This window comes from Nylanderia fulva, unplaced genomic scaffold (assembly GCF_048542155.1).
Source record: "Nylanderia fulva isolate GAGA-0341 unplaced genomic scaffold, ASM4854215v1 Scaffold32, whole genome shotgun sequence".
NCBI classification, from domain to species: Eukaryota; Metazoa; Arthropoda; class Insecta; order Hymenoptera; family Formicidae; genus Nylanderia; species Nylanderia fulva.
Window position 1 is genome coordinate 741,186 of NW_028190390.1, and position 22,469 is coordinate 763,654.

The 22,469-nt window shown below is 23.5% G+C and overlaps 5 protein-coding genes across 9 annotated transcripts in view; 1 reads left to right on the forward strand and 4 right to left on the reverse strand.

Annotated features, from left to right (window-relative positions):
- LOC114945579 (kin of IRRE-like protein 1) overlaps positions 1-22,469 on the forward strand; it is a 652,455-nt gene that overhangs the window by 278,866 nt on the left and 351,120 nt on the right. The gene's annotated exons all lie outside the window — the stretch shown is intronic.
- LOC114945586 (queuosine 5'-phosphate N-glycosylase/hydrolase-like) lies at positions 339-4,399 on the reverse strand. The gene is made up of 6 exons (XM_029321843.2): positions 4,199-4,399; positions 3,247-3,477; positions 2,240-2,402; positions 1,870-1,983; positions 1,246-1,437; positions 339-687 (listed from the first exon to the last, which is right to left on the reverse strand). Exons 1-6 carry the CDS (start codon positions 4,316-4,318, stop codon positions 419-421), a joined length of 1,089 nt encoding a protein of 362 aa, XP_029177676.2. The 5' UTR covers positions 4,319-4,399; the 3' UTR covers positions 339-418.
- On the reverse strand, positions 6,556-10,717 carry LOC114945588 (queuosine 5'-phosphate N-glycosylase/hydrolase-like). The gene is made up of 6 exons (XM_029321845.2): positions 10,455-10,717; positions 9,515-9,742; positions 8,507-8,669; positions 8,117-8,230; positions 7,470-7,661; positions 6,556-6,913 (listed from the first exon to the last, which is right to left on the reverse strand). Exons 1-6 carry the CDS (start codon positions 10,572-10,574, stop codon positions 6,645-6,647), a joined length of 1,086 nt encoding a protein of 361 aa, XP_029177678.2. The 5' UTR covers positions 10,575-10,717; the 3' UTR covers positions 6,556-6,644.
- On the reverse strand, positions 10,630-16,257 carry LOC146722395 (queuosine 5'-phosphate N-glycosylase/hydrolase-like). 2 transcript variants are annotated; one of them, XM_085484867.1, is made up of 7 exons: positions 15,847-16,257; positions 15,155-15,382; positions 13,734-13,896; positions 13,387-13,500; positions 12,710-12,901; positions 11,883-12,053; positions 10,630-10,689 (listed from the first exon to the last, which is right to left on the reverse strand). In XM_085484867.1, exons 1-7 carry the CDS (start codon positions 15,847-15,849, stop codon positions 10,664-10,666), a joined length of 897 nt encoding a protein of 298 aa, XP_085340993.1. In that variant the 5' UTR covers positions 15,850-16,257; the 3' UTR covers positions 10,630-10,663. The 2 variants fall into 2 exon arrangements, with proteins under 2 accessions (XP_085340993.1, XP_085340994.1); XM_085484868.1 differs by lacking the exon at positions 15,847-16,257 and having other exon boundaries at positions 15,155-15,389.
- On the reverse strand, positions 19,316-22,166 carry LOC146722396 (queuosine 5'-phosphate N-glycosylase/hydrolase-like). Its single transcript, XM_085484808.1, has 4 exons — positions 21,985-22,166; positions 21,095-21,322; positions 19,674-19,836; positions 19,316-19,440 (listed from the first exon to the last, which is right to left on the reverse strand). Exons 1-4 carry the CDS (start codon positions 22,111-22,113, stop codon positions 19,316-19,318), a joined length of 645 nt encoding a protein of 214 aa, XP_085340934.1. The 5' UTR covers positions 22,114-22,166.

Consider the following 22,469-nt stretch of genomic DNA (forward strand, 5'->3'; position numbering starts at 1 on the left):
GCCATCAGATATCTAATCAGATTTATTTACGTTTCTAGTAAATCTGATTAATCCGTATCTATAATTAACGATATATACGTACATACATCATTGCACGGCAGTATAAATAATACGTAAAAATAGATCTTCGATTTATATTTTTTTTAAATGTTTTTAATCAGATTAATACTTGTACAATATATGAATACATATAAATATATGAATATATGATTAGCATTATCATTATCAAAATATTTATATTAAAATGGTAAAAAGAACATTTTCTGGATTAAAAATGTACATTATTCATCAAAATATTATATTTAATATATAATATTATAATATATAAATAGTGTGTACTTGATTATGTCATAATTATAAAAGCTATACTTAATTTTTTCGCAAATTAACGATAATATAACAAATATATATTTGCGTTTTAATAATGTATAGATGTAATATAATGAAATGGTTCGTCATTCATACATCCTGTATCAATTTTATCAGCTAACAATCCATACAAGTAATTGTCAGTTAAAATCTTGTATTTACACAATGAATGATAATCCTCAAATGATGTCGAAGAACATGAAAAATCTGTTAATATTAATATTTTTTGTAGTACACATGTGTACAATTTATTCACAGCAAGAAGTGAGCAACCCCGTATCTCAAGTTCTTCCCTGCTTCCATGTTTAAGTGGCGCATCTGCGAAAAAAATACAGCACGTTTTGCTACGATTATTTAAAAAAACGTGATTAAATAAAAAATAAATTTTTTACATCAGAACAAAATTAATTACAACAAAAAGGTTTGCTAAATGCAAACCGTTATGCAATGAGTGAAGTATCATAATTACTACACTGATGTGTAAAGACTTTTATACCAATTAATAGAAATAATAAAAATTTATAATGGTTAATAACAAAAATTAATAACAGCTATAAATAAACTTTTTCAAATCTGCTCATATGTGTGGGAATATCTTTTCTGAATTTATGCAGATCTTATTCTTGTTTTATTCTTATCCAGGCAAACAAGATTTATAAAATTTTTCTTGCACAAGTTCACACTTTGGTTATAAAAATTGTGACCAATCATTATCATAAATAAAAAATATCTTTTGAGAAATTTTGTTTTTAAATAGAGACTGTAAATCTATTATTATTATTCAAAATATCACAGGTATAAATTTGTACAGTTCAAAAATTAATAAAAAACTCAGGATTTCTTAAGAAAACAGTTATATAATGTTAATTATCTTACCGCTGTCTTTGAATTTGTTCAGAAGCCTGTTAGAATAATCAAGAATTCGAAGATGATGGAGAACTGTAGGACTATGATAGTCAATAAATATTGTGGACATCATATTGTGAATATTTAGACGAAATAACTTGTTTTTCCTATAGCATGCCCATATGTCGCTCACTAGTGAATTTGCTTTGGTTAATAAACGAACTGAAAGATAATTTAAGAAAAATGTACATATAATGAATTAACAATAATATACGAAAAGCGTTAAATTGATTAAAATATTTTAAAAATAATTATGATAAAAAATATATTGATAATTATGATAAAAAATATATTTATATAACATACATTTATTGACGGACATGTTTATTAAATAATTTAGTAGAAACTATACGAACTTTGCGCTTTTAGAATAATAAAAGAGTTTTATAACATTGCTCAAATATATTTATTATAAATATGATAGTACAAAAAATTCTATCGAAATACAAACACTAAATTATAAGTTAATTTATTATTAAAAAAATTTAATTTTATAAAATAAAAATAAAAATATAAATATAAATATTTTTATATAAAATAAAAATTTTTATTCATTGATATTGTCATGCATATTATCATTATAAATATAATTACCATGTTTACCCTCATATATTGCTTCATCCCGATACGGCTCAAATTCATAGAAAAGTATTTTCATTAAATTATCTGAATTGTAATTGCTTAATTTGACACATTCTACAAAAGTGCCTATAATAATATTATTAACATATTTATGTTATTAATATACTAATAATATATTATTTTAGTAAAATTATGTACATTTTTTATAAATGTAAAATATATACATTGCTTATTACATATATATCTAATTTTTATAAATATAATTTTTTTTTTTCTCAAGAAACTGAGAATTTGATTCTAAACAAGTCTTGATATATTGATTACGAAACAAACAAATATTTATTCTTTTACGAATACACAATTTTATCGTCATAATTAATACCTTTATATTTATTCAACAACACTTTTCCAACCGCATGTAAAATTTGACATCTTTCACGTAAAAGTGGAATATCAGTTTTACCATCGTCACTGCGAAAAATATGTTTTAACGTACATTCTGTTATTTTTGTGTAATAATAGGGATTCCATAAAGGCTTTTTTTCCTATAACAAATATTATACAGCATAATAAAACGAAAAAGCGTTTTAATACTAAGAGCCAAGCGCAGATGTTAGTTAACAAACAAAATTATTTTTAAATTCTTTTTTACTTATACTGGATGTTTTGATTCTTTAACACTATTTGTTTATATCGAAGGACAGCATTTGTTTTATATAATATTTTTTATCTTATTTTCACTTGTTGTGAAAACTTACCAGGAATGTAGATATATTTACGTCAATTTTTTAATACCTGGTATTTTAAGACTCGTCAAAAGAAGAACTAAACATAGATTCAATAAATATAGAAAATAATTAAAAAATTAAAAAACTTTTTAAATTAATTTTGTGACATCTAATATATGCACTAAGCTCTTACTAATTTTTTTCACATCTGTATTAATATATAATTATACACATAATATGTAATACGTTTAGAATCGAAAGAATATAGAACATATATGCCTTGAGAGAACAAATTTCAAATATAATGTAATAAGTAACAAAACTATAAAGATAGGATTTACGAATCACTGTTGTATTGGATTACAATATATTACATTACATTCACATTAAGAAGAAGTCATAATTTGTACTGCTCACAACTATTAATTAATTTTTCAGTTTAAGAAGAACAATATAAATTTAAAATTTATAAATTCATGCAAATATTGGAATTGTTAACAAAAACTTTCAAAAATAAAAAAATATTCTGTTTCGTCAAAACTAAATAATGAGTGAATGTTATAAAATAAATTTGTGGCAATAGTATGTTAGACTATAATAAGTAATAATATAAAATTATTGATAAATGTGCCATTCTCAAATGGACAGGTACTTTACTTACATCTATGGCTCGTTTAATAGCAAAGCATAATGCATTATATCCATCTGAATTACCAGCTGTCCATTGCTTAGTGCCTTTCGGATTAAAGAGTGAAAAATTCAATGTATGAAGCACGAACAGCCAATCTACCGCTTTCGAGTCTGTTACATCTGGATATGTTTCCGGACGCCAGAATACATTATAAAGTTGTTTCAAGATTTTCTCATTATCTTTCACAAATTCAGATGTTATCTATGTAGATCAATCAAAATATCTATTTTAATATATCCTTTGTAAAAAAAATTTCTTAAAAATTATTATTTTCTTTGGAAAAAAAATTCTAAAACAAATAAAGTCAGTTTTATTCATACAACGATAATTTTTAAATAGTATATGAGGATTGCAACGAATGAAATAACATAATAATTTTTCAAATATCTCTACAATATTTCCAAATTGCGAATAATACGAAAATATTTTTTTAATGCTATGCATATATCTATTTAAAGAATATCATACAATTGATTTTAAAAATCAATGTAAAAATTGTATATCAAATAATAAGTCGAAATGATGGTTTCTATAAATATTATAATCTACCAAAAAATTAATTAATTTGAGAATTTAGAAATTGTTCTTTTTCTCTTCTTTCGACATAATTCTTTACTTCAAATATTCATTTTCTTATGCATATTATTGAGAATGAATTTACTAATAGAAATTGATAAATAATATTTTTTTATCTGTATCTCTTTAAAGACTTATCTTTCTTTCTAAATATCATTTATATTCTAAAAATAACATCTCGACGTGAGTTAAATTACGTGTCGAATACACTGCGCGTCTAATAAAATCTAACTAAATTTTTGAATTTTTATTTCACACACACATTTAAAATCAAACGGACAAATAGAAAACATGTCACGAATTCAAAATTTTCAAAAGTCTATAAGCAGATATTAAAGAAACGCACGTTGGCTGCTACTTTTTTGATATTATTTTCTTCGATCTTTACGTCTTGCGCCTTTCTAGCGATATATTCCGCCGCCTGCAATAATTCTTTCACATCACAATCACTGCTATTATTTTCCATAACGTTAGTTATATTTCGCCGATTGTTTTAAACTATTGGTTATTTATAATTATGTCTTCTTTATGTCACTTAACCACCGGAATGCTCTGTCAACATAAGAAGATAAACCGATCATACATACTAATATAAGCATAAGCCTTTGTTGATACACAAAAATACGTTGATGTACTATTTTTGACTCACTTTCAAAATCTAGTTTAGTTAATTTCGCTGTAAAATTTTCTTTTTTTATTATATTGATTTAATTATTATTTCAATTATTGCTTAAAAATAAAGAAGTTTAATATAAATGTCATTTTAAATATCAATAGACCAACTTTATAGAGATAAAAAGAAACATTAATAATGTTTTGTCAAAATTAATAAAGAATGAGAAATATAAATATTGTGCGAATATTATGTTAGACTGTAATTATACTGATGCAACGATATAAAATTATTGATAATTATATCATTTGATGATAAATAAGTATTATATCTACATCTATGGCTCGTTTAACAGCTATGTTATATAAGTATTATATCTACATCTATGGCTCGTTTAATGCTAAATATCTTTCTGTATTATCAGGTGTCCATTGCTAAATGTTTTTTGATTGAAAAGTGCAAATGCATATGTTATGGAGTCCTACCATATATTTGTTATTATCGTCCACAAAATCAGTTACTCTTTCAGTGGATTAATCAAAATATCTATTTATATATTCTTTGTAAAAAAATTGTATTTTATAAAAATTATTATATTCTTAGGAAAAAAATTCTAAAAATCACATGAAGCCAGTTTTATTCATTCAACGATAATTGTTACATATTGTCTGATGCTTGCAACAAATGAAACAACATAATAATTTTTCAAATATCTGCACAATGTTTCCAAATTGCGAATAATACGAAAATTTTTCTTAATGCTATGCATATATCTATTTAAAGAATATCATACAATTGATTAAAAAAATCAACGTAATAATTGCATATCAAATAATAAGTCGAAATATACTTGTTTCTATAAATATTATAATCTACCAAAAAATTAGCTAATTTGAAAACTTAGAAATTGTTCTTTTTCTCTTCTTTCGACGTAATTCTTTATTTAAAATATTCATTTTCTTATGCATATTATTGAGAACGAATTTACTAATAAACTAAACTAGAAATTGATAAATAATATTTTCTTATCTGTATCTCTTTAAAGACTTATCTTTTTTTTTAAATATTATTTATGTTCTAAAAATAACATCTCGACGTGAGTTAAATTACGTATCAAATTCATTATGCGTCTAATAAAATTAAACTAAATTTTTTTAACAACAAACGAACATGAAAGCAACAAGAATCCAACATCAAGTTTTTATCATACAAAATACAAATAATAAAGTGAAATTCTAGAGTTAATTTTACATTTTAATACTATGCTCTAATATGACAAATAACATCTCGTCCGAGATTTTTCGAGACGTTTTTAATGAGAATCAAAATTTGGGATGTCTATAAAAGTTCGGGATTGTTGGTCACCCACAAAGGAAAAAAGCAAATTATTGCAAATTCGATTCCTGCGATAAGATTTTCTGCATCGTTTAACGACTCCCGATCGATCTATCAATAAAATTTCTGGTTGATTGGCAATCGATTATTTATTTATTGTTACGCTTACGCGGATTATAGGCTCGTTATCACGCTATAGGGTATCAGATGAGATCTAATCAGATTTATTATTTGCGTTTCTAGTCAATCTGATTAATCGTGTCTATAATTAACAATATACGTACGTACATCGTTGCACGGCAGTGTAAATAATACGTAAAAATAAATTTCTTCGATTTACATTTTTTCTGAATGTTTTTAATCAGATTAAGTAATACTATATTTGAATACATATTGACATTATCAATATTAAAATATTTATATTAAAATGGTAAAAAGAACATTTCTGGATTAAAAATGTACATCAGTCATTAAAATATTATATTTAATATATAATATTTTATATATTATAAAATATTATATATATATATATATATATATATTAATTATTTAATATTATATGGTAAATATAATATATTATACAATATATGTTATGTTTAATATTATATGTTTAATATAATATTTTATAAAATATTATATATTAAATATAATATTTATATATATATATATATGTATATAATATATATAAAATTTTCTAATATATATATATTTTTTTTTATTAAATTATATTATATTTATATTCTAATTAAGGGCAAATTGTGTGTACTTAATCATGTCATAATTATAAAAACTATACTTAATTTTTTCGCAAATTAACGATAATATAATAAATGATGTTTGCGTTTTAATAATGTGTAGATGTAATATAATGAAATGGTTCGTCATTAATACATCCTGTATCAATTTTATCAGCTAACAATTTATACAAGTAATTGTCAATTAGAATCTTGCATCCTTGCATTAGCTCAGGAGTTAATGCAATAAAAAGGAAACAACGAGGATTTTGTGGAGGCACTTTTTTTTGTATTAGGAAATAGTACAATAAATTCACAGCGTGAAGTGAGCAACCTCGTATCTCAAGTTCTTCTCTGCTTCTATGTTTAAGTGGCTCATCTGCGAAAAAAATACAGCACGTTTTGCTATGATTATTTAAAAAACGTGATTAAATAAAAAATAAATTTTTTATATCAGAACAAAATTATTTACAACAAAAAAATTTGCTAAATGCAAAAACCGTTATGCGATGAGTGAAGTATCATAATTACTACACTGATGTTGAAAGACTTTTATAGCAATTAATAGAAATAATAAAAATTTATAATGGTTAATAACAAAAATTAATAACAGCTATAAATAAACTTTTTTAAATCTGCTTATATGTGTGGGAATATCTTTTCTGAATTTATGCAAATCTTCTTGTTTTATTCTTATCCAGGCAAACAAGATTTATAAAATTTTTTTTGCACAAGTTCACACTTTGGTTATAAAAATTGTGACCAATCATTATCATAAATAAAAAATATCTTGTGAGAAATTTTGTTTTTAAATGTAGACTGTAAATCTATTATTATTATTCAAAATATTACAGGTATAAATTTGTACAGTTCAAAAATTAATAAAAAATTCAGAATTTCTTAAGAAAACAGTTATATAATGTTAATTATCTTACCGCTGTCTTTGAATTTGTTCAGAAGCCTGTTAGAATAATCAAGAATTCGAAGATGATGGAGAACTATAGGACTACGATAGTCAATAAATATTGTGGACATTATATTGTGAATATTTAGTTGAAATAAATTGGTTTTTCTATAGCATGCCCATATGTCGCTTACTAGTGAATTTGCTTTGGTAAATAAACGAACTAAAAGATAATTTAAGAAAAATGTACATATAATGAATTAACAATAATATACGAAAAACGTTAAATTGATTAAAATATTTTAAAAATAATTATGAGAAAAAATATATTAATAATTACGATAAAAAATATATTTATATAACGTACATTTATTGACAGATATGTTCATCAAATAATTTATTAGAAACTATACTTTACGAACTTTGCGCCCTTAGAATAATAAAAAAGTCTTATAACATTGCTCAAATATATTTGTTATAAATATAATAGTACAAAAATTCTTTCGAAATACGAACACTAAATTATAAGTTAATTTATTATTAAAAAAATTTAATTTTATAAAATAAAAATAAAAATATAAAATAAAAATAAGAATATAAATATAAATATTTTTATATAAAATAAAAATTTTTATTCATTAATATTGTCATGCATATTATTATTATAAATATAATTACCCTTTTTACTCTCATATATTGCTTCATCTCGATACGGCTCAAATTCATCGAAAAGTAATTTCCTCAATTTATCTGAATTGTAATTGCATGATTTGACACATTCTACAAAAGTGCCTATAACAATATTATATATATATATATTTATTATATTATTAATATACTATTAATATATTATTTTATTAAAATTATGTGCATTTGTTATAAATGTAAAATATATACATTGCTTATTACACATACATTTAATTTTCATAAATATAATTTTCTTCTTTTCTCAAGAGACTGAAAATTTGATTCTAAACAATGATTCTAAACAATCTTGATATATTGATTACGAAACATACAAATATTTATTCTTTTACGAATATACAATTTTATTGTCATAATTAATACCTTTATATTTTTCTACCAACACTTTTCCAACTGCATGTAAAATTTTACATCTTTCACGTAAAAGTGGAATATGAGTTTTACCATCGTCACTGCGAAAAATACGTTTTAACATACTTTGTGTTATTTTTTTGTAATAAGTGTGATTCCATAAATCCTTTTTATCCTATAACAAATATTATACAGCATAATAAATCGATGAGGCGTTTTAATACTACTAAGAGCCATGCGCAGATATTATTAGTTAACAAACAAAATTATTTTTAAAGTTTTTTTTACTTATTTAGGATGTTTTGATTCTTTAACACTTTGTTTATATCGAAGAACAGCATTTGTTTTATATAATATTTTTTATGTTATTTTCTCTTGTTGTGAAAACTTACCAGGAATGTAGATATATTCACGTCAATTTTTTAATACCTGATATTTTAAGACTCGTCAAAAGAAGAACTAAACGTTCAATACATATAGAAAATAATTAAAAAATTAAAAAACTTTTTAAATTAATTTGTGACATCTAATATATGCACTAAGCTCTTACTAATTTTTTTTCACATCTGTATTAGTATATAATTATACACATGATATGTAATACGTTTAGAATTGAAAGAATATAGAACATATATGCCTTGAGAGAACAAATTTCAAATATAATGTAATAAGTAACAAAACTATAAAGATAGGATTTACGAATCACTGTTGTATTGGATTACAATATATTACATTACATTCACATTAAGAAGAAGTCATAATTTGTACTGCTCACAACTATTAATTAATTTTTCAGTTTACGAAGAACAATATAAATTTAAAATTTATAAATTCATGCAAATATTGGAATTGTTAACAAAAACGTTCAAAAATAAAAATAATCTTTTGTTTCGTCAAAACTAAATGATGAGTGAACGTTATAAAATAAATTTATGGTAATAGTATGTTAGACTATAATAATTAATGATATAAAATTATTGATAAATGTGCTATTCTCAAATGGACAGATATTTTACTTACATTTATTATGGCTCGTTTAATAGCAAAACATAATGCATTATATCCTTCTAAATTACCAGCTGTCCATTGCGGAGTGCCTTTTGGATTGAAGAGTGAAAAATTCAATGTATGAAGCACGAACAGCCAATCTACCGCTTTCGAGTCTGTTAGATCTGGATATGTTTCCGGACGCCAGAATACATTATGTTCTATCCAGGATTTATTATCATCCGTAAGATCATTGTGTATCTATGTGGATTAATGAAATAAAATATCTATTTTAATATATTCGGTGTAAAAAAATTATATATTAAAAATTATTATATTCTTTGGAATAAAATTTTAAAACAAATGAAGTCAGTTTTATTCATACAACGATGATTTTTATATATTATATGACGCTTGCAACAAATGAAATAACATAATTTTTCAAATATCTACAATATTTCCAAATTGCAAATAATACGAAAATTATTTCTTAATGCTATGCATATATCTATTAAAAGAATATCATACAATTGATTCTAAAAATCAACATAAAAATTGCATATCAAAAAATAAGTTAAAATATAATGGTTTTTACAAATATTATAATCTACCAAAAATTTAATTAATTTGAAAACTTTCTTTCTCTTCTGTCGACATAATTCTTTATTCAAAATATTCATTCTCTTATACATATATTCAAGAAGAATTTACGAAAAGGATTTGGTAAATATATTTTCTTATCTGTATCTTTTTAAAAACTTATCTTTTATTTTAAATATTATTTATATTCTAAGAATAACATCTCGACGTGAATTAAATTACGTATTGAATACACTGTGCGTTTAATAAAATCTAACTAAATTTTTGAATTTTTATTCCATACACACACATTTAAAATCAAACGGACAAATGAGAAACATGTCACGAATTCAAAATTTTCAAAATTTTATAAGCAGATATTAAGGAAACGCACTTTGGCTGCTAATTTATCGATATTATTTTTGTCGATCTTTACGTCTTGCGCCTTTCTAGCGATATATTCCGCCGCCTGCAATAATTCTTTCACATCACAATCACTGCTATTATTTTCCATAACGTTAGTTATATTTCGCCGATTGTTTTAAACTGTTGGTTATTTATAATTATGTCTTCTTTATACTTGTATGTCTTCTTTATATTCACTTAACCACCAGAATGCTGTAGAACAGCTGTCAACATAAGAAGATAAACCGATTATACATATTAATATAAACACAAGCATTTGTTGAGACCTAATCTTAAAAAACTAAAATAAAATAAAAAAGATTACAGGAAATGACAGTTTGTATCATTTATGTTTATTAGAGAGGTATATTTTGAAACGTTAAAGTTAAAAAGTAAACTAAAATAAATAACATTATAATAAGTAAAAGAATAACGTTTTGAAAAGTCGGTATAAAATAAAACTTTTGTAAAACTAGTAATCACATTTAAATTAAGATATTAAATTATATCACACACAATCTAAGGACAATTGAAATAATTAATTTTGCACATTGCCAATTATAAGAGACATAATGTAATTCAAAATATTCTAAAACTTTTGTATTATTAATAAAATACGATTATAATTAAGTAGGAAAGTCATTTTATATATATTTATATATATATATATATATATATATATATATATATAATAAAATGTTAGAGGAAAATACCTTTTTCTCTAATGTATTTGTAATGGTTTTGGAAATTAGATTATCGCAGAAGGGAGTGATAAAAGAAAATTTAAAACTTAATTGCAAATATAAATTTCTAAATTTAAAAATAACTTATTAAACACAACAAAGTATAGGGAAGTTTGCAAAAGTATTACATTCTGTACTCGTTTTAATATGTAATTAAAAGAGAGGAAATTAATTAAAATTGCATCCTTTAATGTATATTACATATATTTCTGTTATATACATTCACCAAAATCTTATCAAACTTTTCAATAATATCTATATTATAATGATAAAAGAAACATTTTTTTAATTACAACATGCATCTCAATCGATAAAATATAAATCGATTGCGTCATAAAATAATAATATAAACTAAGAGAAGATATTATATTATATTTGTATATCCTTAATAGTGTACAGATGTAATATAATAGAATGGATACTAATCATACAGACGTTTACGAAAAAAATTACCTATAATTATAAGCAAAAAATTGTCAATCAGAATCGATGCGTTTTGACAATCTCAATCGATTTTGCATCTCAATCGATAAAATATAAATCGATTGCGTCTCAACAATTACTAATTGTAAAAGAAGATATTATACATATCATATTTTTATATTCTAAATAGTGCACAGATGTAATATAATGGAATGGATACTGATCATACATACGTTCACGAAAAAAATTACCTATAATTATAAGTAAGAAATTGTCAACCAGAATCGATGCGTTTTGACGATTTAGATTTCTGCAAAAATCAGGGCAATATTTTTTGATCGATTTCAATAGTTTATTAGCTGCGACAAAAGAGCAAGCGCGTATCTCAAGTTCTTCCCTGTCGCCATGTTTAAGCGGTTGATCTGTGAAAAAAAAATTCAGTATATCAGATATTGTATATAACATAATATATATAATAATCAGTATATTCAATATATTTACTTATATTAGTTATGATTAACTGAAAACGTAGTGATCTCTATAGATATACATAGAACAAAATTAATTACAGCAGAGTATTCGACAAAAAAAGTTTTCTAAATGCAATCTGTCATGCAAAGGGTAAATTATCATGATTGGTACCAAAAGAGATGTCATAAAAATTAATAACACTTACAAATTAATTTTTTATCTACTCATATGAATAGTTTCCTATTTTTATTGATTTCTATTGATCTCATTCTCGATTCATCTTTGTGCGGACAAATCGATAAGACTTATAAACCTTTTTTTGTAAAATAAATAAGTTAGCAAATTGATTCGTAATTATTATAAATAAAAATATTTTTATAGAGACATCATTTTTTTTAGCAAAGAGAATTATTAGTATTTTAAAATACGGTAGAAGTTTAAAATGTGTTCATTATGATACTTCATGTTTTATGAAGGCAGAACATATAAATATACAAGTATAAATATCAAAAGTAACACGTATAAATTCGTAGAATAAAAGAATTGATAAAAATTTAGGAGAGATTTGTCGCTAGTAAAAAGTTATTTAATATATTAAATATCTTACTGTTATTTGTGAATTTCTGCAAGAGCTCGTCACTATACTGAAGAATTCTATAATGATAGAGAGCTACAGGACTACGATAGTCAATAAACAATGTAGACATCATGTTTCTTTTATTAAGATAAAACTTATTCTCTTTTCTATAGCATGCCCATATGTCGCTCACTAGTGAATTTGCTTTGGTATACAAACGAACTGAAAAATAATTAAATAAAAGTATATAATATTAATAGCTTAATATTTTTTAATATTATACAAAAACTGCTAAATTATCTAAACTACTTCATTATAAAAATTCCAAATATATTTGCATAACTTACATACATTAATTGACGAAAATGTCAATTAAATAGAATATTAAATTTATACTTTACAAATTTTCTGTTCCTAAAATAATCCTGAATAATAAAAATGTCTCATAACATATAGAACAATTTTTACAGACGTTTATAAACAAATTTGTGTAAATACGTCTATTATAAATATATTCAAATACGTCTGCTATAAATAATATACCTACAAAATATTCGCCTCAAAGTGTGAACATTAAATTATTAATCAATTTATTGTTACACAAACGTTTAATTTTATTATATTTCAATAATATTAATTTTTTTCGTTGTTTCATATCGCGGTGTATATAATTCGCAACTTTCACTATAATACTCATGAATAATTACCCTTTGAACGATTGCATATTACTTCGTCTCGATATGGTTTAAATTCATTGAAAAGTAATTTTATCAAATTGTCCGCATTATATTTCGCTGATTTGACACAGTTTTTAAACGTGCCTGTAACGATATTAATGATATATCTATTATTTTAGTAATAATTATATACATTTTTGTGAATGTAAAACATGTATTGTTTATAACATCTACATCTAATCAAATTTTTAGAGACATGATTCTTTTTTCTTTTTTCAAGAAACAGAGAATTGATTCTGAGCGAGTCCTGTTACATCGATTACGAGAAAATGTTTTGAAACATACATTTTTTTTTCACTCAATTTTATAATTTATACCTTCATATTTTTCTAGTAAAACGTTTCCAACCTCATGTAAAATCATAAGTCTTTCGTTTAGAAGTGGAATGGTAGTTTCGCGATCGTCACTGCGGAAAATATACTCTAACTCACTTCGTGTCAGTGTTGTGTAATATCTGGAATCCCATAAAGGCTTTCCTTCCTATGTCAAACATTATATAGCATATTAAATTGAAAAAAATCTCTTATTGTATATACATATATATATAATATAAAAACAATGTAAAAACATTTTAGGTATAAAGATAATTATAATAAGAGCCTGACACAGATATTAAGAATAAAATAATTTTAAATACTGAAATTTTAATAAGGCTGTTTATGTGATAAACATTTAAATTTAATTTAATATTAATATTTAAACAAATGAAAGCCATCTGCGAATAATAGTGTGTCTGTTTCAAGGAAGAAATGATTTTCGTCGAAACTAATTATTCGCATACTAGTTACCGCCGCGATTTTTCTTAAAATTATTTCAGACACTATAAAGTAAATAAATTTTAAATCGAGATTTTTTTAAACTTTTTATCTCCCCTGAAGCTATATTTTTAATTGGAAAATTTTAACTATACCTGTCTGTCCATGTTAAAGAATCAAAAGCGACAAATATATCGGGAAAAATATTTAGCGACTTTGTTCCGATATTTTCTTCGCCTTAAAGTATTTAAGAAAAATAGATAGATATAGCTAAAAATAATCCCCGAATTGTAAATATTGCTTTAATGGGGATAAATAGTATATCAAAAATCTCAAATTGAAATTGATTTATTTGGTGTTAGATTAAGAAAAATCGTCCTGTGCACAAATAATTAGCCTAAACAAAAATTACTTCTTATCCGAAACAAATAAAACTATAAAACAATTTTATTTTTATATTTTACATTTTATATAAATAAACAAATATTATGTACACGATAGGACTTGCATATACAAAGTATTTTTATAATTGCTCATCATAATGAATTGAAATTTGAAATGTATCATATTCTTTAGAAAAATTATATAGAAATATATGCTTCAGTGTATTTTAAATTAGTATGTAAGAAATTTAAAATATGTACGTAAAAATATAGAAAGTTGCACAAGTATCTTAATTTTTTAATTAATAATATTAAATAAGATTGACATATTATAAGATATTTTTTAATAAATTGAAACATGCAAAAGGCGATAATTAGGATATATTATTATCAGAAGTTGGTTGAAAACTGCGAAATTGACGAATGCTTTGCTATCAAATACAAAAAATTTAATATGCTATTTTAAAGTATCAACAAACTGACTTTAGTGATAATAATAAACTTTAGGGATGTTTCATCAAAACTAATAGCGGATGAGTGATATAAAATAAAGTTGTATATAGGATATCGTTCTAATATATGAATGAGTATTTCACTTACATCTATAGCTCGTTTGATAGCAAAAGTTAATGCAGTATATCCATTTGTATTACCAGCTATCCATTGCTTAGTGCCTTTTGGATTGAAGAGAGAAAAATTCAATGTATGAAACACGAACAGCCAATCCACCGTGTTTTCAGTGAAATCCGGATATAGTTCCGGACGGAAGAAAACATTTGTGAGTGATTTAACCTGATCCTCTTCCTTTATGTCCAAAAATGTCATTATCTACGTAAACAATTTAAATGTTTATTTTAACATTTTTTCTTTATAAGAAGATATTTTAAACCTAAAAAAATTAATTTAATTTGTGCAATAATAATTTTAAAATATCGTTTAAATGCAACAGGTAAAATAATACAATGATTCGTCAAATGTTTTTACAATTAAAAATCGCTAATAATACAAAAATGTTTTTTTTAATTCTATTTATATATTTATTTGAAGAACATCATGCAATTGATTGTGAAAGTAAACGTGATAACTGTATCTCAAAAAATAAGTCAAAAGACTAGAACTAGAACATAGTTTTTCATTATTATATATTGCAAAATTAATTTGTGAACTTGAAAATAAATCTTTTTCCTTTCTTCTGATATAATTTTTTATTTAAAATTTTTATTTTTTATGCATATTACTCTCAAGAATATAATTTATAAAATAAAAATTTGGCAAATGTATCTCCGGTTTACCATTCCTTCTGTACGTGCTTTTATTAATTCGAAATATAATCTTAAGGTGATTGAAATTAAATGGATCGAACACACTGCGACTAGTAAAATCTTACTAAAATTTTTGAATTATTTGAAATAAAAAAAGCAAATTATAAAAATGCTTTAAAATTCTTTAACAAAATTAAGAGTTTAACAAGACTCTGTAATATAATCTTTAACAAAACTTAGATAAATATACTCTGACACTTAAATAATCGATGTGTTTATCGCTGATCGTTACGTGTTTCGCATTTTTAACGACAAATTTTGCCGCCTTTAATGATTCCTTCACATCAAAGTCACTGCTCTTCTTCTTTTTGTTAGCCATTATGTTATGTTATATTTCGTTTGAAACTATCGACTGCCTGTGATTTTGTTCTTTATAATATTCACTTTATCCAGAATGTCATATCAACGAAAGAAAATAACATACGAGGGATAAATAGAATATATTATAAAAATAAACAAGTTATGAACTACGAAGACTTTGCTGGCAAAAATAAAGAAGTTTAATATGTACATCATTTCAAATATCAATAAATAGACTTTACAGTGATAAAAAGAAACATTAATAATGTTTTGTTAAAATTAATCAAGAAGGAGAGATATAAATATTGTGCGAATATTATGTTAGATTGTAATTTTATACTGATGCAACGATATACAATTATTGGTTATTATGTCATTTGATGATAAATAAGTATTATACCTATATCTATAGCTCGTAATAGTTAAGAATAATGCTAAATATCCTTTTGTATTACCAGGTGTCCATCGATTAATGTCTTTTGATTGAAAAGTGCAAAATTCAATGTGTGAAGCACAACAGCCAATCTACCGTTTTCGATTCATTTGTAGAAAAATATGTAATATTTTAATTGTATTATTTTTTAGAGAGATTTAAGAATAATTCAGTTGCAATAAATATTTAATTTTATACTTGTTAATAATCTATAAAAAATTATCAATTAAGGAGGAAGAGCTTAAAGCTGTAGACAATCTGTTTCCGCAGTATTCATTATAACAACCGAAAAATAAATTTATATGTTAGCATTATGTGTTATTCTGTTAAGATGATATGCGGAGTTTAGAAAAAAGGCATTAGAGTATCGTTCGTGTCTTTAATCTTAAAAAAATCTAAAATAAAATACAAAAGATTACAGAAAAATACAATTCGTATCATTTATATTTATTAAAGACATATATTTCGATGCGTCATATTAAATAAGATTAAACTGAAAAAATAACGTTATAAAAAGTAAGAATAACGTTTAGAAATATTGATATCAAATAAAACTGTTATAAAACTAGAAATCGCATTTAAATTAGAACATTAAATGATATCGCACGCCAAATTTAAGGATTGAAATAATTAATTTTGCACGTTGCTAATTATAAAAGACAATGTAATTTAAAATATTCTAAAACTTTTGCATTATTAATAAAATATGAATATAATTAAGTAGGAAATGTAATTATATATATGTATATGTGTTATACATACATACATATATATATATATATATATATATATATTGTATAATAAAATGTTAGAGAAAAAAATCTTTTCTCATATGCATTTGTAATCGTTTATTGAAATCAGTTTGCCGCAGAAAACAATAATAAAAAAAATTTGAAACTTAAATTACAAATATAAATTCTTAAATTTAAAAATAAGCTGTTAAAAACAAAGTATAGGAAAATTATGCAAAAGTATTACATTCTATACTCGTTCTAATATGTAATCAGCAAAGTGGAAATTAATTAAATTATCATTGTATTTTATATGTACACAACATTTCTGTTATATGCATTTGTCAAATTCTTATCAAACTTATCAATAATATTTGTATTATAATGAGAAAGTTTGGTAAAAAATTTTTTGTATATAATTATATATAAATTATTATATAATTATACATATAATCGTAAAGTTATATGTGAAATATATCCCAAATTATATAAAATATATAAATTATAAGGGTTTATAGATAATCATGTTTAATTATATATGAAATATATATATATTTATATATGTATATGTGAAGAATATAAGAAACATATATATTTATATATGTATATGAAAAATACTTATTTATTATATATATATATATATATATATAAATTTATATAATTATATATAAGAAGCATTTTATCTAATTATGTATGGACATATTTCATATATATATTTTTGCGATTATATGTATAATTTTATATATTTCGAAATAATTATATATTATTATATATAAAATATTTTGTTTTGGTAAGAAATTTGTTTTAAAATTAAAATTATATTAAAACATGCATCTCAATCGATAATATATAAATGTCATATAAGTATCACCACACAATTATCAAGAAAAGATATTACATTATATTTTTATATTCCTAATAGTACACAGATTCAATATAACGCAATGGATGATCACAATCATATTTATCAAAACAATAAGATATCATCAAAAGCAAGTAATTGTCAATCAGATGCAATATGTTTTGACGATCATATTCTGGATACTTGTTACGCCATTCTTTTTCAATCTGTTTTAATATTTTATTAACTGCGAGAAGAGAGCAAGCGCGTAACTCAAGTTCTTCTGCGTCTCCATGTTTAAGTAGTTGATCTGTAAATAAATGCAGTATGTTATAATTAACTGAAAACGCAAGATATAAATATACAAGTATAAATATTAAAACGTAACACGTAAAAATTCGTAGAATAAAAGAATTGATAAAAATTTAGGATTTGTCATTAGTAAAAGGTTATTTTATATAAGTATCTTACCGTTATTTTTTAATTTCTGCAGGCGCTTATTACCATACGTAAGAACTTTACAATAAAAGAGTACTATAGGACTACGATAGTCAATAAACATCGTAGACATCATATTTTCTTTATTTAGATGAAACATATTCTTTTTCTTATAGCATGCCCATATGTCTTTTATTAGTGAATTAGCTTTAGTATACAAACGAACTGAAAAATAATTAAATAAAAGTATATAATATTAACAGATTAATATTTTTAAACAATATACAAAAACTGCTAAATTATTCAAACTATTTTATTATAAAAATTGCAAGTATATTTGTATAACATACATTAATTGACGAAAATGTCAACTAAATGGAATATTAAAAATTATACTGTACAAATTTTTTTGTTTCTAAAATAATCTTGAAAAATAAAAATGTCTCGTAACATAGAGAGCAATTTTTACTGACGTTTATAAACAAATATGTTTAAATACGTCTACAATAAATATATTCAAATATGTCTATGAATAATATAGTATAAAATATTCGCCTCAAAGTATGAACATTAAATTATTAATCAATTTATTGTTACACAAACATTTAATTTTATTATATTTTAATATTACTGATTTTTTTTCGTTGTTTGATATCGCGGTGTGTATAATTCGCAACCTTCTCTGTAATACTATCATCAATAATTACCTGTTTTATTTCTGTATTTTGCTTCGTCTCGATATGGTTCAAATTCATCGAAAAGTAATTTCATCAATTTGTCTGAATTATATTCCGCTGATTTGATACAGTTTTTAAAAGTGCCTGTAACGATATTAATTATATATTTATTATTTTAATAAGAATTATATACATTTTTGTAAATGTAAGACATGTATTGTTTATAACATCTACATCTAATTGAATTTCCAGACACGAGATTCTTTTTTCTTTTCTCAAGAAACAGAGAATTGGTTCTGAACGAGTTCTGTTACATCGATTACAATAAAATGTTTTACAATGAAAATTTCTTTTTTACTCAATTTCATAATTTATACCTTCATATTTTTCGAGTAAAACGTTTCCAATCTGATGTAAAGCCGTAAGTCGTTCGTTTAGAAGTGGAATGGTAGTTTCGCCATCGTCACTGCGGAAAATATCTTCCAACTCATTTAGTGTCAGTTTTGAGTAATATTTGGGATCCCATAAAGGCTTTTCGTTCTATGACAAGCATTATATTGCATATTAAATTAAAAAAGAATTTCCTATTATATATATATATATATATATATTTATATATATATATATATAATATAAACACAATATAAAAGTATTTTAAATATAAAGATAATTATAATTAGAGTCAGACACAGATATTAGGAATACAATTATATTAAATACTGAAATTTTAATGAAACTTTTTATGTGACAAACTTTTAAATTTAATCTATTAATATTTAAACAAATGAAAGTCATACGCGTGTAATAGTGCGTCTGTTTCAAGAAAGAAATAATATTCGTCCAAACTAATTATTCGCACACTGATCACCGCCGCGATTTTTCTTAAAATTAGTCAGACACTATAAATAAATTTAAAATCGAGATCTTTTTAAACCATTTATCTCCTTTGAAGCTGCATTTTTAATTGAAGAATTTTTAGCTCTACCTGACTGTTAAAGAATCAAAGGTGACAAATATATCGGGGAAAATATTTAGCGACTTTGCTGCGATATTTTTTTTCGCCTCAAAGTATTTAAGGAAAATAGATAGATATAGCTAAAAATAAAAATAATCCCCAAATTGTAGATATAGTTTCAATAGGGATAGATAGTATATCAAAAATCTCAAATTGAAATTTGTTTATTTGTCAGATTAAGAAAGATCGTGCCCCGTGTACAAATAATTAACCTAAACGAAATTTACTTCTTATCTGAAATAAATAAAAATATAAAACAATTTTATTTTTATATTTTATATAAATAAACGAAGACAATGTATCATATAGGACTTGTATATTTAAAGTATTTTTATAATTGCTCATCATAATAAATTGAAGTTTGAAATGTATTATATTCTTTAGAAAAATTATATAGAAATATATGTTTCAATGTATTTTAAATTAATATCTAAGAAATTTACAATATGTACGTAAAAATATAGAATGTTGCACAAGTATCATATTTTTTAAAATAATATTAAGATTGACATATTATAAAGTATTTTTTAATAATTTGAAACATGTAAAAGATGATAATTAGGATATATTATTGTGAGAAATAAATTGGTAAAAAACTACAAAACTGACGAATGCTTTGTTGGCAAAAAACAAAAAAAATATGACATTTTAAAATATAAACAAATTGACTTTATGATAAAAATAAACTTTAGAAATGTTTTATCAAAACTAATAACGGGTGAGTGATATAAATTAAAGTTGTGCATACAATATCATTCTAATACGAAGGAGTATTGCACTTACATCTATAGCTCGTTTGATAGCAAAACTTAATGCATAAAATCCATTTTTATCACCAGCTCGCCATTGCTTAATGCCTTGTGGATAGAAGAGTGAAAAATTCAATGTATGAAACACGAACAGCCAATCCACCGTTTCTTCAGTGAAATTCGGATAGTGTTCCGAACGGATAGAAGTATTTAAGAGTCTTTTCGTTTGATTCATGTCATTCTTGGTCAAAAACTGTATTAACTACATAAACAATTTAAATGCTTATTTTAACGTTATATTCTTTAGAAGAAGAGTGTTTTAAACAAGAAACGTTAATTAAATTTGTACAATAATAATTTTAAAATATTGTTTAATTGCAACAAGTAAAACAATATAGTGATTTGTCAAATATTTCTGCAATACTTATACAAATCGCGAATAATACGAAAATGTTTTTTTTTATACTACTTATATATCTGTGTGAAGAATATCATGCAATTGATTGTGAAAGTAAACGAGGTAATGTATCTCAGAAAATAAGTCAAATAACTAGAACTAGAACATAGTTTTTCAATATTATATATTGAAAAATTAATTTGTAAATTTGAAAATAAATCTTTTTCTCCTTTCTTTTGATGTAATTTTAATTAAAATATGTATTTTTTAGACATATTAGTTCTAAAAATTAAATTTACAAAATAAAATTTGACAGATATTTTCCCTGTTTATCATTCTTTGTATGTATGCTTATATTAATTTGAAATAAGATCTTAAGGTGATTGAAATTAAAGTGATCGAACACATTGTGCGCCCATTAAAATTTTAATAAATTTTTGAATTACTTAACATTTTTGAACTATTAAAACAGAAAGCAAATAGTATAAATATTCAAGAATTTTATAACTAATGTTAGATAAACATACCCAATTTGCAAATTTTTTGAGTTTCTCCAAGTCGATCCATACGTCTTGTGCATATTTCTCAATAAATTTTACCGCCTCCAATGATTCCTTCACATCCAAAGCACTGCTCTTCTTCTTTTTGTTAGCCATTATGTTACGTTATATTTCGTCGATTGTTTGAGACTGTCGACTGCCTGCGATTTTTACTTTTATTATATACTTTAGACTGAATGTCATATGTCATATCAACGAAAGAAAGTAACACACGAGGGACAAATAGAATATATTATAAAAATAAACAAGTTATGAACTACGAAAACTTTGCTGGTAAAAATAAAGAAGTTTAATATGTATGTCATTTCAAATATCAATAAACAGATTTTATAGAGATAAAATTAAACATTAATAATGTTTTGTCAAAATTAGTCAAGAAAGAAAGATATAAATATTGTGCGAATATTATGTTAGACTGTAATTTTATACTGATGCAACAATATACAATTATT